Source organism: Neopelma chrysocephalum, unplaced genomic scaffold (assembly GCF_003984885.1).
Source record: "Neopelma chrysocephalum unplaced genomic scaffold, ASM398488v2 Primary Assembly neopelma1_253, whole genome shotgun sequence".
Lineage (NCBI taxonomy): Eukaryota > Metazoa > Chordata > Aves > Passeriformes > Pipridae > Neopelma > Neopelma chrysocephalum.
Window position 1 is genome coordinate 745812 of NW_020897915.1, and position 17244 is coordinate 763055.

Genomic DNA, 17244 nt, shown 5'->3' on the forward strand with positions numbered 1-17244 from the left:
ATACCTCCAAGGTCAGGCACCTCTTGCTCCCATTTATCCTCTCCAGTTATCATCTTTATCAACACCCCTGCAGGAACATCCCTGCACCTCAAAGTCTCCCTTCAGCTTTCGACAGCATTTTCAGAGAAACACATGAATTTAGAAGATAAGAGCTTTTATCAGTCAAGCTGAGCTTTATCCCTTTTTTATCCCGATACTTCAGCACTGCAGCAACTTTGTTTTCACCCATTTTCTCCCAGCTTCTTCCTTCCCCAGTCCAGATGGAAAAACCTCCCTGATGACCCCTACTTCTCTGCAGCTCCCACCTTACCTTCACAAGCATCACATTACAGATGTTTTTTCCCCCAACCACCTCAGCTTTTCCCACACCCAGGCTCCTTCATCCATTCCCTTTCCTTCTTCAACAGCAGATACCTCTCCCCTTTGATTCTGCAGTCCTGAGCCAGTTGTTTTTTTTGCCTCCAAACACATTACAAGCTCTCCCTCCCTCTGATTACACACTGACTATCCCAAACCACTTGATCCCACTGACAAATCCACCCCCCTCCTTGCCAGGAGCTAACACAATACCCACTCCCTTCTTCCCCTCCCACCTCCCAAAGCTCCCAACTCCCAGGTCCTGTGCCCACTCTGCTCCCACCTTTAGCCATCCAGTTTTCTGCTCCCAAGTTTTGTCCCATAACACGACCTTCCCGAGCCTAATACCTGCATGCTTCCAAACCAGCCAGAACATCAGAATCCTCATCCCAAAACACTCCAATTCAGCCCATATCTGCCTAATAATTTGTTCTACTGCAACTGCTTTCCTCTGAAACCTTCATAAAGAGGTTACTTTTCATAAACTGGTCTTGACAGCAATGCATCAGCATCCCTGTAAGTCCAAAGCAATCAGAGCTGCACCTCCAGGGGCTAAAGCAGGCAGTCTACACTTTCTGTACCTTCCCTCTTGAAGAAAACTCGTGATTGTTGTGCCTAGGAGCACACAAGCATGTGAATGCTAGAGTATGGCCCAAATTAAAACAGCAGTGCAGGAAAGACATTTAATATTTGCATCCACAAAGCAGTCTCATACTCGTGAAGGAAGTGTTTTTAAAGGATCCATTTGAAAAGAAAAATAGGCTCAGCTTAAAAGTCTCAGTAAACGAACTCTCTGGAAAAACTACTGGGAAATAATTCTGCATAAATACATTATAACATCATAAAACCAAACATAGCATCTTGGCAGCTTTCTCAGCATAACAATTCCACCTTTCAACTTAGGCTAAGCTCAGTAAGCCAGCATTTGCTGGCTGCTCGTCCTACAAGCCCCTGCTCCTCTCTACACACATGAAACTCTTCATATTTACCTGGGAGAGCTGCTTGCACTGCTCCTTTGCAACAGCTGCCTCCTCCTTCATGGCATTGAGCATCTTCTCTTTGTCCTGGAGCTGATGGAGAGCTGCAGCCGACTCAGCCTTGCTGGCCTGCAGCAGGAGGACATAAAAATGACCACACATGCCACAAGTACTGGCAGCAGAGCAAACTCGAGAGGAGGAAACACCCCCTCCTGCTCCCAAATCCTCCATCTGCACAGTAGGTGGTACCACCAGTACCCAATCCCACCGCTAATGGATCCTGGGATCCTGCAGCACCCACTCCATCAGACAGGGAAATGCATTTTCAAGTACACAGAAACCAATTAAGAGAATAAATGGGCTCTTAAGGCCATTGGAAGAGAGCTGCTGTGTGGTAGTGGGGAAAACAAAGAACAGCCATTAAGAGAAATAATGGGAAAAGGCACGGAGATGCTCAATCATTCAATAATTGAAGTTGGAAGGGACTTCCAAGATCACCCGGTCCAGCCCACACTCAGTGCAGGTATAATCCAACAAGTCTAATGTCTTGAAATATCTCACCACAAAGGAAAAAAGAAACACTGATCTGGTGTCTCCTTCCACTTCCCAGGAGAGGCTCCAGCTAATTACACTTCTGCTGGCACACTGACACAGACACAACAGGGAATGGACCCAGAAGAACAATCCCCATGGTCCCGCCGCTGGTGTACTGGTCCTAAAAACTGAAATAGCTGCAGTGACGGGCACAATTTCTACATGTTTGTGCTCAGAATTCACTCAGTGAAGTCTGATGGTTGCCCAGAGGGGGTTGTGCAGTCTCAGTCCTTGAAGGTTTCAAGCCTGGATAAAGCCCTGAGGAGCCTGGGCTGACTTTGGAGCAGGTCGTGCTTCGAGCAGGAGGTTGAACTTCACTGAGTGAAGTCTGAGCACTGAAGAAGCAAACAAGTGTCAGTCCCACAAATGCACTCTGAATTTGGAAGGTCTCCTTTAGTGGTATTGTGTAGGTATCCAGTACAAAACACCCTGCCTGTGACTTGCATGAGCTACAGAGAGAAACCTATTTACATTTCCATCTATAGGGACCCACATTTTTTGGTTGTACACAAACCCAGGAACTCATTTTTATCCTAAAGGTTTAGCTTCAACACCAAACCTTCCTTTAAGAGAAAAAAATACAGCAAACAGATTGGCTGCTAGAACAGGCAACACCATTCCAAGTGTACCTCTATTGGGGTTTGTCCTTGGAGGTTTTTAAGACCCAGCTGGACAAATCCCTGAGCAACTTGCTCCAAATTCAGTGTTGGACCTGTTCTGAGCAGGCAGAGTGCATGACCTCCTGAAGTCCCTCCCAACCTGAATTGCATTAACTTAATTGACACATATCTAGTTCTGCATTTCTCTTTTGGTACATCTGCAGAAAAATTCAGGATTGCAAGATTTCAAGTGTGACAATCAGGATGTTACGGGCACAGAGTCATGCTGGGTCATGGGAAGGAGGAGCAGGTATTTGTAAGATACTGGTGGTCACCATTCTCTTCTGTCCGGAAAACAAGAATTAAAAATAACTACTGAGCTGACACAAAGGGATTTTGCAGTCTCAGCCTCTGAAGGCTTCAACCAGACTGGATCAAGCCCTGAGCAGGCTGACCTCAGAGCTGCTCCTCCTTTGAGAAGGAGGTCGGACTACAAACCCCTCAGGTCCCTTCCAAATCTGAATTGCCCTACAATCCTGTGAAAAACATCCAAAGAAGTCACACAACAATGTGTAAACTTGAGATGAAGAGACCTGCAAAACACAGGATCAGCTGATCAGCCACACCAGCTCTCTCCTAATTTCTGCTATCCCTTATCCTACTTACGCAGTTGGGAAAGATCAGCTCCTGAAAGCCACTAGATAGCCTTTCCCTGTGTCAGCCTTTCCCTGTGTCAGCAGCAGCAGCATTCCTGCTGTATTCCTTATTCTCCATGGCCGTGTCTGCTCTTTACAAGGGTCAGAGCCCTCAGCCTGCCTTGCCAGCCCCTGGGATGGCAGATGGCAGCACACAGGCATCTGACAACTGCTTTCTGCATGCAAAGCAAGCACAGACCAGCTGGAAAGAGTCTTCCAAAGGCAGAACGCACAAATCACAACAGAATACGGACAACAGCTAAGCTGACAGCACCTCTTCCAATTTCTGTGTTTAGTAAAGTTTTGTCTCCCCCTCCCACCCCACTCCCAGCCATCCACCTTTTGCAAGAAGTCGTGGATTGCACCGGATTTTTCCTTCAGCACCTCCACCACACAACGGGCCTCGTCCTCGGTGAAGATCATGTTCTTCATGGATGTTACAAAGTCTTTAAATTTTACCTCAGCATTCTCTGCAACACAGAAGGGAGGGTTTATTTACTTTGGACTCCACACAGAATTATTTACTTTGCCTCGAAACAGCATGTGATGGGGTATCATTACGCATTACATTTAATTCCAGCCTGAAATGCCAAGAAGCGAGAGGTCACCAGCATTCAGCAAAAACAACATCTCTCCCATTTAAATCCGATAACAATCTGCCAGCTGATAGTTTTGGGAAAAAAAGAAAATCCCACCACTTTGTTTGGACAGTTGGTAACGTTTATAGTGCTGCTAGCAAGAAGACAAAGCAAAACACAGATTTTGGAGGAAAAAAATAGCATGAATGTGAAAAATTGAAGAGTCCCTTCCAGAGTATTTTGACAGTAATTCAAGCTGAGCTCTCAATTTAAAGAACAGCCTGGCTGAACGAGCACACAACAAGTTAATTAATTTAAAAGCTGGCCCTTTTTTTGATTACATTATATGAAAGACAAAAATATTAACTTCCAAACTTAGACTGAGGGAACTGCTGCAGAAGCAATTCAGCAGTAGGAAGATAAATCAGTAAGATCCCTCTTGATGGCTAAGTGTTTAAAAGACACAAACAAGGAACAATTTAACTGAACTATGCTCTAACAAACAAAAAACGCTGCTCAAAAAACAGGCTGCACGTAGGTAGGTCATTAGGTGGCCCCCTGACTCCAGGAAATGGAAGCACAAGACCAAGGCATCCCATATCCCTGTGAAATATTCACCAGTGCACAAAAGTATGTGAAAGGATGGGAGGAACAAAAACAACACAAGCTTAGAAATGATGCTTGGTTCAGAAACTGTCCCAAGGATCATGGAGAAGGGTCCAGGTTTCTCACCACAGGTGCTAAACATGCCACTGAAACCGAGCTACACATCGAACCTAAACATCTCCAGAGTCTGAAATATAAATGAAGAACAAAAAAGCAGTAGCGATACTAAGAGATCAAGTATAAAACCAAATCACTGAACAACAGAGCACGGGGAGGGAAACACTGAGAAATTCTAGCACACTCTCCTCTAGCCCTAAATCCAACCTAGTCTTGGCCATAGACTGCAGCTCCCATCCCTGCTGCACTGACATCAGCAGTGATGCTGTTACCAGGAATATGCCAAGATCCTGAGACCACAGCCCAGTTAGCTGGGAGTCTGCAGCAGCTTGGCCAGGACCAGCCTGAGCCCTGTGCTCCCTGAAGACAGGAAGACCTTGCCCTTGCATCCAAGGAGCTTACAATTAGAACAGGGGAAGATTTCTATATCGGGATGGCAAATCCCAGCTGACACAGGAGAATTAGGAGTTCACAGAGAAGGTTACAGCCTGCAAAGGAAATGAGAAGGGACGGGTGCACGAGAGGCTTTGATGCTGCAGGACAGTAACGTGCAGACATCGAGGCAGAAGCACAAGAGGAGCCTCAGGCATATTGGAATCCAACCTAGATATCACAAAGGGTCACCAGGAAGCTTTCAAGGGAGCATTTTGGAAGACAAGTCTAAAAAGAGAGGTTCCAAAGAGTGTGGTGAGTGACCAGACAGGAACATTGGAGAACCAGCCTCCTACACAAACACGAGCAGGGAATCATCGCTCGGCCACTTGGCTTCTCTCTGGCTGCCCACAAATTCGAGGGTCTCACCTCATGGCTCTGTAAGTTTGGCAGGCTTTGAGCAGGTCAGTGGCCTGTTTAAAGCTTCAGGGTGGGACACAATGCTCATTAATCACTCCAGGCATCTGTGGGAGAATGAGGGAAGTTCCCCTGTCCCAACCAATTCCAACTGCACTGAAGGGAAAATTCTGAGTCTTGTTGGAAACTGCCAGACTACCTCCACTGGCAATCTGCTTCAGATAACTGTGTTGCACTGGGTCAGTCCCAGACAGGTCCGTGAACATCCCCAGAGAACACAGGCTGCACTGCCAGCCTCACACAGACTCCAACAGCCTGTGCTGAAAGCTCTGGGTTAGAGTCCATCCCTGTTAGCAATGCCTGAACTATCCACTGTAAAACTCTCTCCCGTGCATCTGTGTGGTCTGTGATCACCCATTTGCTCACTGTGGGGACACAAAAGCCCAGTCAGAGCTCAAAGGATTCAGATGGCACGAAGCCCTTTCCACAGTGCCAAAGACAAGGCAGAAACGAGCACACACAAGAAGAGCATCCTGCAGCCACAAATGTTTTCCTCAAATCCCTTCTTCACAGCACATAAAACATGATCCCCCTCCCCACACCCTGTTCAGGTTTGCAAGCAGGCTATGCCTGAATTATCAGTTTCTTACCTTTATCTGTTTCATTCTTCAGTTTCTTGCCACTGCTCTTCTGGATCCCCTCATTCACGTTGTGTTTTACTACTTCAACCGCTTCTCGCTTTTCCAAAGCGCCAGAGTCGGAATTATCCATCAAAGGAATATAAGTAGTTGGTTGAATAAGAGGTTCATCCACCAAAACTGTAATCAAAAGTCCACAGGGTGGGTTAAAGCTTTGTAATAATTAATATCAACATTTTTAGAAAAGGTGCATAACATATTAGAATTGGATTAAAGCATCTCTAACCTCAATAGTTATACTCTCCATTTCTGTTATCCTTCACAGCTTAACTCATTAAACCTCTTCAGGTAAGTCCATTAAATAAAGGTCTCTAATGCATAGCAATTTAATAGCTTAATTTCTACTTCCAAAGCTGCCTTTTAGCATTTTAACAAGTAACAGAGAAGAATCTTTACATTTTGACTTTCATTTCACTTTAATAAGAAAGTTGCACAAAGCCTCAATGAGACTGGTTTACTTGTGGCTGTGTATGAAATCATCCAGCATCCCTAAAGTATGAGTAAAGTCTTTTGTCCCTATTCTGTTAAAAGCTGGTACTTCACTGCCAGCATTTTCACATGGATTACATCACCTGTGAACTCAACCACTTAGGCAGGACACAGAGCAGGGACAGCAATCAGGCTTATTTTGCATGCAGACTCAACTGCTCCTAATGAAGATATCTCAGCTGTCAGAGCAGGCTTCAGGCATCATTAACATGCAGAGAGGTTCCCAGAGGTACTGCCTGACCCTGGGTCTCCATTCACACAGCACTGGATAAGGAGCAGCCTCTGTCCAAAGAACTCAAAAGGGAGAGGAAGAGCGACAGACCAGGGACAACAGACACAGCCAGAGCTGGATCTGCTGTTTGCCCAGTCCTGAGCCACACTGCCTGGAGTATCCAAGAAGTTGTGCACAGAGCCATATCCCAGCAGGAAAGCTCACTGACCCAGCCAGCCCAGGCTGCAGGGCTGATGGACAACAGATGCCACACAGCAGCGCAGGGACAGGAGGAACTGGGTGGGATGCAGGGCTTGGGGCATCAGTACAAAACAAATATGCATTCCTGGCTGCCAGAGAGCCAGTTATAAAACACTTCTGAACCCTGGCTGCTGTTAAGGAGCAGAATAGGCCAGATGGACCTTTTTGTGCCACCTGCTAGTCTTTGCACTTAAACAGCCAGCAAACACCTGCAGGTACACTGCAAGCTCAGAAGTGAGGAGAGCTCTCCTCTAGCAGAAATATCCATCATCTAATCCGGTTATCATCCTCACATTTTCCCTTCCTCTCCTTACTAACTTCCCCTCCTTTCAAAACCTCTTTAATGAGACATTTTGCAGTGTCAGTAACACCTGAAATCCCCACAGTGCTGCCTTGGCCGATCCTGATGCCCACCACAGCTCATTTTTGCTCTGTCATTTTGGAGAGGTGGCTTTAAAAGAAAACAGCTTGTGTTCAAATAATGCATGAGCTGTTCCCCTGTAGCACTGACAGCTCGGCTTTGCTGCTGCTTGAGCTGGTACTGACACTTCTTTGCCACGTACAGACAAGTTTGTGGCCCCTCAAAAAAAATGCAATGCACCCATTTCCATCGGGAAAAGCACAAGAACATCCACAAAAGACAGTCACATCCTAGGTTCCCCATCAGTAGGTTTCTTCCAGGAATCATTTGGAAGTTTTTCAGTTATACAGGAACCCTACACTGCTTGGAACCCCACCCTGGTCTGACCAGGGCCCAAAACTGATCCAGACCCCTGATGACCTGACCAAAGTATAAAGGAAACAGGGAGCAACAGTGTCTACTCCAGGAGCAGCCCATCAGCCTCCAACTTCATAGCTGTCCCAGTAGAGAAGAGTTTTGAAGCTAACAAGGTGGCCTCACAGATCTTCATAGTCACACTGTGTCCAAAAGCCACAGACACAACAGCACTCATTGTAAAAACTTAAAAAAGAAAAAAAAAACAAACACAAACACAGAGACACACTGAGCCAAGAGGAGACAAGAAACAGCATCTTGGCAGAGAACGAGGGATGACGAACAGTGAAGGCCTTGACAGCAAAGACGAACAGTTTGTGTTGGAGCCCCAGCCAGCCAACAAAAGGACAATAAGAGAGGAATGTGGTCAAAGCAACCAGCTAAAAAAACTGCAATCTTGTTCGGGGCAGATGATTGCAGCAGTTCCAGACATGCCTTGCTCAGAGCAACTTAAGAGCCTGCTCAGCTTATACTTTAAGTCTCCACATTAGTCCTCATTCAAGCGTGGATGTTTGGATCCAAGAGAGCTCAGAGGGGTTCACAGCATTATCCAATGCTGAGTGATATCAGATGTTGATAAAATTAAATAGTATCTCAGGCTCAGCAATCTTTCCTACCTGGAATTCCTGCTTTTTCAAATTAAAAGAGTTATTATTCTATGAAATTATTTTCCAGAGGAAGAGAAACTAAAGTATGGATGGCAAAAAGGTTTAACAGATAAGTTTATCTGAACTAAACCACAGACAGAATTCTCACCATTATCAACTTTCTGCTTCTTGGCAGAGACTTTCTTCTTTCCTGATACATTTTCTTGCTTTATCTCCTGGTGGAGCAGCACAGGTTCTTGCTTTTTGGCAGGAGACACAACAGAATCAGCCTTACTATCCTGATCATCTGTAAGAGACAATTAAGACAATACAGTCTTCTGTATATTCTTGGCATTATTTTTAAATCAGTAAATCTGTAATAACCAAAGTCCACTCCCAGGAAAAGAAACTCAGATATTTTAAATCAGAACATGAAGTTATCCACATATACACACAGACAATTCCCAAATCAGGAGAGAACCCCAAAGGTATAGGAAGGTTTAGCAGAGTGAGGAGCCACAGCACCTACTGATTTTACAGACAGGAATCTCATCTGCAAGCAGAACACACGGCAATGCAAGGAACAGTTTAACAAATCCAATCCAGATTTTACTGTGACAGAGCAGATAGCACGTGTTACCCACATTAGTTTCTCATTTAGAAGTGTACTTCTCCCCTCCATGAACCCACTTGGGCACTTTAAACACACACCCCCAATAGCTACTGGGACTGTGAGAAGCAGAAAATAAAGAGTTTCCCATTAGGGAACTGTTCTTTTGAAAAGCAGTTTCTAGTGAGAAATTTTTTTTATCATTTTGGACAGCCTGGGCTATATTAAGATTCTTGTCAGAGCTGACACGCACAGTGCAGGGCTCTGGTGTCAGCTCCTGTAATCAAGGATAAGACTTAGTTGTGGCTGCCCTCAGAACTGTGCCTGCAGACCACAACTTAACTGTGCCACAGAGATTTTTGGAGAACACCCACAAACAAGATTTGATACTTCTTCTGTTGGTGGTGGGTGGGACTTTTTCTCTCCATTTTTTCAGAAAAAGAATTAAAAAAAAAAATATAAATCTACCACATCGAGCAGCAATGTCGCTCTTTTTCCTCACTCCCTGTGCAAACCTGCTGTGCCTGCACCTCAAAAGGGGATCTGCAAACACCTCGGGTTTCGCTTATTTCTGGAACCGGGTATTTTTATTCTTTTTTCACTTCTATTCATAGTCAGACAACCACACCGAGACCTGGCAGCTGCTGAGGATACGGTCAAGACAGAAACGATTCTGAGTAGTTTTTGGTCTGTTCTATGTTGGGTATTTCAGTTACAACAACCAGACCAGTTTTAGCATCAGTTCCATTCAATTATAGAGGTGTAGCAGGTGGGAAGCAGCTGTAAGTGCTTCTTTCCATGAATCAGCCACCACACACCTCTCTGTACATTAAGCCTGCACTTAAACAATGATTTATTTTGCAGTCTGCTATGAGGGCTCTCTAGATGCCCTCCTTTATCAGAGCAACCACTCTTAGGACTCTTTTTTTTTTTCTCAGAGCTTGACCTCAGAATGCACACAACAAACATCTAGTAGGTTCTTTCAGGTAATCAAAGTTTTGACAGCTTGAGAGCAAAGCAGCCAAACCACAGAGCAAAGCAGAGATACGAGCTACTCTGTTTCACCTCATCTTTAGTAGAAGAAAGCAAGGACGGGAGGAGGAAAATCAGAGCATTGCTGCCAGATGAAAAACGAGGGGGGGGGAAAGTAATAGCTTGTAAAAAAGGAAAAGGTTAGAAGAGGGCTTTGCCTCGGAGAGATCAGGCAGAACAGTTGTGAGAGACACTCTGTGGCCTTGCAAAAAGCAGAACACGGTTTTTGGCGTTCTGTGCAAGAAGCATATGCAACATCAGATACCCATTCCATTTTTCTGCTTCTTCTGCCCAGGCTTCTTCTTAGCTGCTGTTGGTTCAGATGGTGGAGTGGGCTGTTTTGTAACAGGGACTGGATCTACTTTCTTGCCTGAAGACTTGGATCCTTCCGAGTCCTTAGTTACGTGATCATCCTGACCGGCCTTGTGCTTCTTCTCCTTCTTCTTCCGCTCCCTGACTCCGGCCGGTGCCTCGGTGGCGCCCGAGGGAACGGGGGTGACGTGCTCCTCGTCTGTGCTCAGGGCATCAGACAGCTTAAAGTCCCGAGGGGCACTCTCAGAGTCAGACTCGTGGATGTTCCCGTTCTGAGCTTCTTTCTTCTTGTTCTTCTTCTTCTCGGTTTTCTTCTTGTCGGCCTTGGTGGGTTGGAACTTTAGGTCCCTTTTCTGTTTCGCCAGGACCTCGTCGTACAAAGTCTCTCTCATGAAAAGGTAGAAGAAGAGGAAGATGACTGTAATAACCACACTAGGAATGAGGATGATAAAGTAGGTAGACTCGTAAAACTCCATTGTGCTTTTTCTTAGCTATAATTCCTTAAAAAAAACCTAGAGGGGAAAAAAGAAAAAGAAAAAAAAAAATTAGGTTTTGAGTAGGTTTTCCCTCGATATCATTTCCTCCAGTGATTATAATAATAAAAGATTTCTCATTGTTATAGTGTAGCCTTAAAGTGACTTTAATAAAATTACCAAACTACATCAACCATGGAACAACTTCTGGAATCATTTACCATTCCCTTCAAAGTTGTTAACCTGGATAGGAAGAATTGCAATTTGCCAGACTGCTGATCTGGGAAGAGAGCAGTTCTCCTCTTCCCTTGCTCGTCCTCACTCTTCCTTCCCTGTGTGAACTTCATAAAGCTTTTGATTTCGGAAATACATGAGACAGCACTTTCAGAGGCTGTGAAATAAGGACTAGTACATGCAGAACACCGTTTTGTTGGGGGTTTTTTATAAATCAAACATAATGAATTAAGATCTTTATCACGGCAAGTGGAAGTTAAGTTTCAGCTTCCTTTTGTTCCCAGATTTATGACAGCTTCAGAAGTGGAATGAGGGGAAGAAAGGAGAGAGCTCTGAATTTTAGTCAATCATAAAGAATCAGGTATTTTCAAAAACTGCTTTTTGAAGTCTAAAACCCAACTTCAAACTCATGAAAATTCCATACATTTATAGGAAAATAGGAAGATCTGTTACTTATTTTGCACATGTAACAGTGCATAACTTCCAGGACATTTACAGACCAAACATTAGGGTTTTTTTGTTTTGTTTTGTTTTAAAGCAGGAACCACAGAGTTAAAATCTGGCTTGTCTTGACCCCAAAGTTAGGGTTTTTTAGCTTCATTCTGACTTTCCCCTCCCCCTTTTCAAAACTAATTGCTATGAACAGACCTGGATTTTTGCAGGTAGAATCCAAATCCTCCTCAGACTGTTTGTTCCAAGGAAAAAGAAAAAGGAAAAAAAAAAGGCACCAGACATTGAATAAAAAATGAAACAAACATAATCCAAAATCTAATTAAGCAAATACAATTCCTGATTCACCACCTCAGTTTCAAAACCACCACGGGAAGCACGTGCTTCAACTACATTTTCCTCTACACAAGAAAAGACAACTCTTCAACTCAAGCGTCCCTTGGGAATGAAAGACAAGGGATTTAACCCACGCTGCTCAGAGTATTCCCTGTGCTGCCTAGGAAAAGAAAATAATTGTGCCTACCCAGGGCACAGGGACTAAAGTCCATGGAGAAGTTGTGTGGTGCAGGGAGAGGACAGGCTCTCCCTGCTTCTGGGCTAAAAGGGGATTAGTCTGCACTTATTTAAGGCTGTTTTACCTCAATTCCTGACTGTTTTGGAAGCTGTTACCATAAACTGGCTTTGCCACCCTGCCACACTGGAGAGAGCTCCATGTGGAACCTGGCTCTGGCTCAAGAGGGAATTGCTGATATATATAAGAAATTCTAGACAGAGAGGAGTTACTGTGATAATATATTTGTACAGTGCATTGAGCAGCAGAAAAAGCAAGGATTGGGAACTCTAATTTGGCTATTAGGTTATACAAATAAAAGAATAACGTTTCAATACACTAATTATTCATCAGTTGTCTTAACATTAAGTCTCCTCCCAGTTTTGTATTTATTTTCTGCTCACTGAAAAGACTCGGGTCTAAAATTACATCCAGCACAGAAAGCTTCAGAAGGGCTCAGAGGGATGGGAGGAAAAGCTTGTCTTTTGGGGAGAAAAAGCACAGATGCTCAAAACTAAGCTGGGGCTTTCAAAATGATTAATTACAGCTACTTGATAAACCCAGCTCCCTGCACTAAGTGATCTAATATTAGTCATCTCTTGAAGGAAGCAGATCTTGAAAACTTGTCTCAGCCAAAGTCAATATTGAATGCTTACGGGAAAGGCTAATCCCCAAAGTAAATATGTAATTAAGCAGATTTTTCACAAGTGTAATTAAGTTGATCATTACAATACATTACAGCAACAGTTACAATACCCAACCACACCGAGCCCAGCACAGCCCATCTCTGCCTTGCTGGGAACACCAGCACACAGCTGGCCATAAACTCCTCCCATGGCTTTGCCAAGCCAGGACTATCCCACCCTGCAGCCATCAGTCCCTACACTTTTCCCAGCATCTGACAGGAGATGCTCAGGTCAAATCACACGCTCAGCACAACACGTGTTGGGAAGGGGTTCCAGACTCAAGGGTCAGGAGGCACAGTGGGCACAGAGGCAGGACTTTCACAGAAAGTGGTTGTTGTTCTGAGACCAGAGAGGAGAGGACACATTTAAAAGCTTCAGCTGCTTCAAGAGGAGCCATAAATACATAATTACAGCAGCTAGTCTGGGTGGGGAACACATGTCAGACTAGATGAGGTCTGATCTCAGAGCTGGACGAGCAGCGCGAGCTCTGCTGAGTCTCCCTCCACCACCCTGCTCTCCCCTCCCTGCACTTCCCTCCACTGGAGCAATGGGATCATCTGCTGGATCTGGAGCACGACACTGCAATGATGAGGTTCAGAGCTTCACCAGTTACTGCTCCTGCCCTCCTCCTGCTCATCAGGGTGAAGCAAAGCATGAGCCACGTGGACCTTCCCACCTCAAACACTGATCAGAGGCAGGCAGATTCGTCTCTGAAGTCCATACACAAATCCAATTCCTCACATGGAAGCAAAGTTTAAAAAAAAAACAAACCCTGAACCCAAATAAAAGTCTCAGGATGTAATTAGAATTGATTAAGCACACCCAGGAATGGCAAACAAGAGCTCTCACTATGATGGTCATACACTTATTTGCCATCTCAGCTCAGCAAAGGTATTTAAAACTCACTCTAGGAGGATACCACTGCTGCTGGCTCATATACAGAACAACAAGACAACATCCTTCACCATCCACACCTTGCCAAAATGTCTTTATAAAGTGGCATCCTTGCCATGGGGTAAATCAGCAGTGTTTTGGCTCACACACAATTTCCAGTTGTCCCCCGACAATCTACAATTACTAAAAATGTTTTGTCATTCCCATTTATACTCCTGTGTTACATTAAAAAGGAAAAAAACAGAAGCAATCTATAGGGGGAAAGAAGTATTCTATGCCATGCAAAAAGAAAGAGGATGAAGCTCATCCTAATAAACCAGAAAAAGCAAATGCTACATTAACTTTAACATACCTTCACATACCAGCTGAACTGCTCCTCAGAATTTAGTTTTACCATCCGTCCCGCTCCTGTGAGGAGACACCCTCACACAAAAAATGCATTTTTCTCCCTACAAGTGCTGCAGTGGGACTTTTATCACTCACAGCTCCCTCAGAGAACTCCCCGGGGCGGCTGCTCCAGCTCCCACTCAAACCCACAATCCCAGGCAAGGCACACCCGCCAGGAATTGCACTGCACACCCCCTCACTGCTGCCTACAAGAGGCACAGGCACTTCAGCTACGTTCAAATTTCAAGGTATTTGGTTAAATACTCACCTTTCACTCGCATTTGATTCTTAACCTGCTGCTGGTCACGTTCCTCAGAGCCCAGCGCCCGTGCCAGGCTCCCCCCTTGCAGACACGCTCCCGTCTCATCCATAAATTCAAGAACTCACAACATCTCTTTAGTCATTCTGAAAAAGGGGAACAAGCCTCATCTGTCCCAGGCTGTGCACAGACTCTGCTACTGTTCCCATCCTGCCTTTAACAAAAGAATTGCACTTTTGTTCCCTAAACAGAGCCCGTGCCACAGAAAAACAGCTATTTCTGAACTCCAGCGCAGTACTACTGCTTGCACCTGACTTCCCCTGCCTGTTAATGTTGCCCTGGATTTTCTAACACACCTTTTTGCATTTAAATCTCAAGTTTCACCCCGTGCAGATACCACATTTCGCGGGATATTCATTCGGTTTAGGTCCAGGGGATTAGCTTACTTGAGAAGACAGAAATAAATTATAGCTCCATCTGGCTAATGAGTCACTCGTAGCTCAGTCCCAGCACATGAAAAGCACGGCTTCTATAAATGCCTGGGTCCCAAAATGCACATAATCTTCAGGGATTTGTGCCTCTTTGAAAAACTAACATTAAAAGGGGGGAATATAGGTACTAAGGTGATTTTTTTTTTTTTAAATACTAAGCAGTTTAAGAGATACCACATATGATTTAGCTAAGGCAACAGCTCCTTTAATTGGGATATTTTCCCTGGGATTTTCTCAAGCTGGCAAGCAGACTAAAAGCCCTCACATCCAACAGTCACTAGGAACACAGCAAGAAGTCCCAGAGCAGTATCTGTATTTAATAAATTCCTCAAATAGATAACACTATTTTTGTTCTCCCTAATCTGCACACAGTTGGGAACACGCTCCCTATCAGGCAGCTGCAAAGAGGATCCTCTTGAAAACAGCTTCACTCCCGAGCTCATCCTCCCCCAGAGCTCTTTGGGAGAGGATGCCCAGCAACTTGGGATAGGCAAGGCAACTAAACCCAGCTCTGCCACAGGAAAAATACAAAATTAAGCAAGATGTTTAGTCATTCCATGCCTGTTCCTCATCCATACAGCAGGAGCAACCAGCTCTCTGTGACTTGTTCATGAGTATCAAGTAACTAAAGCCCTGCTGGGCTCAAGCTCTAGGAAGAGGGGAGGGCTGTCAAAAAAACCTAAGGGCACTTCATTTATCATCAGGACTGGTATAGTATACAAAAAACTGCAGAGTTAGAGCTTAGGTTAGTTTAGTTTGGTTTTTCAAGCAGCACTAATGTCACTGAAAAAACAAGATGGGTTCTTCACACCCCAAGACAAGACACAAAAAACCAGCAGAGCTGCTGCAATGTGACACAAAGAGGCAGAATTAAACTGGAGCTGTCGGAGCAGGCAGGGATTTCAGACCATCAAATTTGCTCAGAGTTTGTTATCACTGGGGTAAATTCAGCAGGTGAGACACCTGGGAATGAAGGAGCCCTTGCAACAACTCAGTGTCCTCCTCAGCCTTCCCAAAAACGTGACGCCCAGAGAACACCAGCACCTGAGCAGTTTTTAACACAGGAAAATAGGATACTACACATAAATCTCATCTGACAATTTCATAAGGAAAACACACAACTTCCAGTAAGATCACACACAGTCTTCTCACAGGTCACTTTTAAAATTGCACAGTTTAAAGTCAAGCTTGAAGCAACCACCATAAAGCTGAAGGACTAAATGGCCCTGCCAGTTTTGATCCCAATGGCAAAACCAGAGAGAATTATAGAACGGAGTCATGGAAAACCCTGAGTTGGAAAGGACACATAAGGATCAGAGTCCAACTCCTGGCCCTGCACAGGACACCCCAACAATCCCAACATGTGCCTGAGAGCGTTGTCCAAATGCTCCTTGAGCTCTGGCAGCCTTGGGGCCTCCCCATGACCACTGCCCTGGGGACCCTGTTCAGTGCCCAACCACCCTCTGGGAGAAAAACCTTTCCCTAATATCCAACCTAAACCTCCCCAGTCACAGCTCCAGTTGTTCCCTCGAGTCTTGTCACTGGTCACCAGAGAGGAGGAAGCTGCAGACTGGGATGAGGTCTCCCCTCAATCTTCTGCAGCCTCTCCTCATATGGCTTCCCCTCCAGAACCTTCACCACCACTTCCACGGCCCTTTGGTCACTCTTTAATACCTTTATAACCTTAGATTATGGCACACAGAACCGCACACATCACTCAAGGTAAAATTTAAGCTACCTGTTTGTATTCTTTTTGAACTCTACTTCCCTACATAGAGCGTAGAAATATAGATATAAAAGTCCTCTCAAACCCAAGACTGGGGGGGGATGGAGGGAAGCATAACAAACAGCAGTTCAAGCTCAGAGTTTTTCATTTCAATACTTGCCCTGACAGCTTGATTTGTGCAGCCACAGGAGAAAGCTGCAGACACTCAAACACAGGCTGAGCCATTCAGGTATTAAATCTACTCTTCCCCGGGAAAGAGACCTGTTCAAGGGAAGCTCAGCAGCGCCTGACACCCCCTCCAAACCGCTGACAGGGAGACTTGTCAATAAATCTTGCTCTTCACTTTGTTCCGCTGATACAATTAAGCCATTTGCAGAGCACAAGCTCAGTGCTCCGAATACCCTCTAGGTAAATATTTTCCATTCCAAACATGCCGCTGTTTGTACCATCTGTTGGGCTCTGTCTGCTCTCAGTTGCTTGATGTTAGTTAACACAGACAAGCTATTTATTAAATTCCAGAAAGAGTAGCTTTGCTTCAACAAAAGCCTTTACTTTCAGGGTTTTGTGGTTGTGTCTTTTTTTTTAACACAGCTTTAGAGCCAACACCTGATAAAATAGAGCTGCAGTGCTGAGAGCAAGCCGGGAGTGCAATATGGCTACACAACCCTGCCACCACTATCTGGCAGATGCCCCTGGTCTTGCCCAGGCACCAGCAGTGGTGAGAGCCCAGGTACCTGCTGCTGTTCCCACCACAGCCCAGCTGTTCAGGCAAGTTCATACATGGCAAGGCAGGGCAGGGATTCACCG

At 45.0% G+C, this 17244-nt stretch overlaps 1 protein-coding gene across 9 annotated transcripts in view; it reads right to left on the bottom strand.

The window, feature by feature from the left end:
- Window positions 1-14347, bottom strand: part of KTN1 (kinectin 1) — a 57046-nt gene extending 42699 nt beyond the window's left edge. For 2 of the 9 annotated variants that reach the window (XM_027704016.1, XM_027704019.1), the window contains exons 1-7: window positions 14230-14343; window positions 11636-11679; window positions 10241-10798; window positions 8503-8640; window positions 5963-6130; window positions 3562-3692; window positions 1347-1463 (exon numbers count right to left, since the gene is read on the bottom strand). In XM_027704016.1, coding sequence (XP_027559817.1) covers window positions 1347-1463; window positions 3562-3692; window positions 5963-6130; window positions 8503-8640; window positions 10241-10763 — 1077 coding nt within the window. In that variant the 5' untranslated portion in view covers window positions 10764-10798; window positions 11636-11679; window positions 14230-14343. Of the gene's footprint in view, window positions 1-1346; window positions 1464-3561; window positions 3693-5962; window positions 6131-8502; window positions 8641-10240; window positions 10800-11635; window positions 11680-14229 lie in introns of those variants that run through there. The other 7 variants (XM_027704021.1, XM_027704018.1, XM_027704014.1 and 4 more) reach the window with 6 other exon arrangements.
- Between the last annotated feature and the right edge of the window lie 2897 nt (window positions 14348-17244).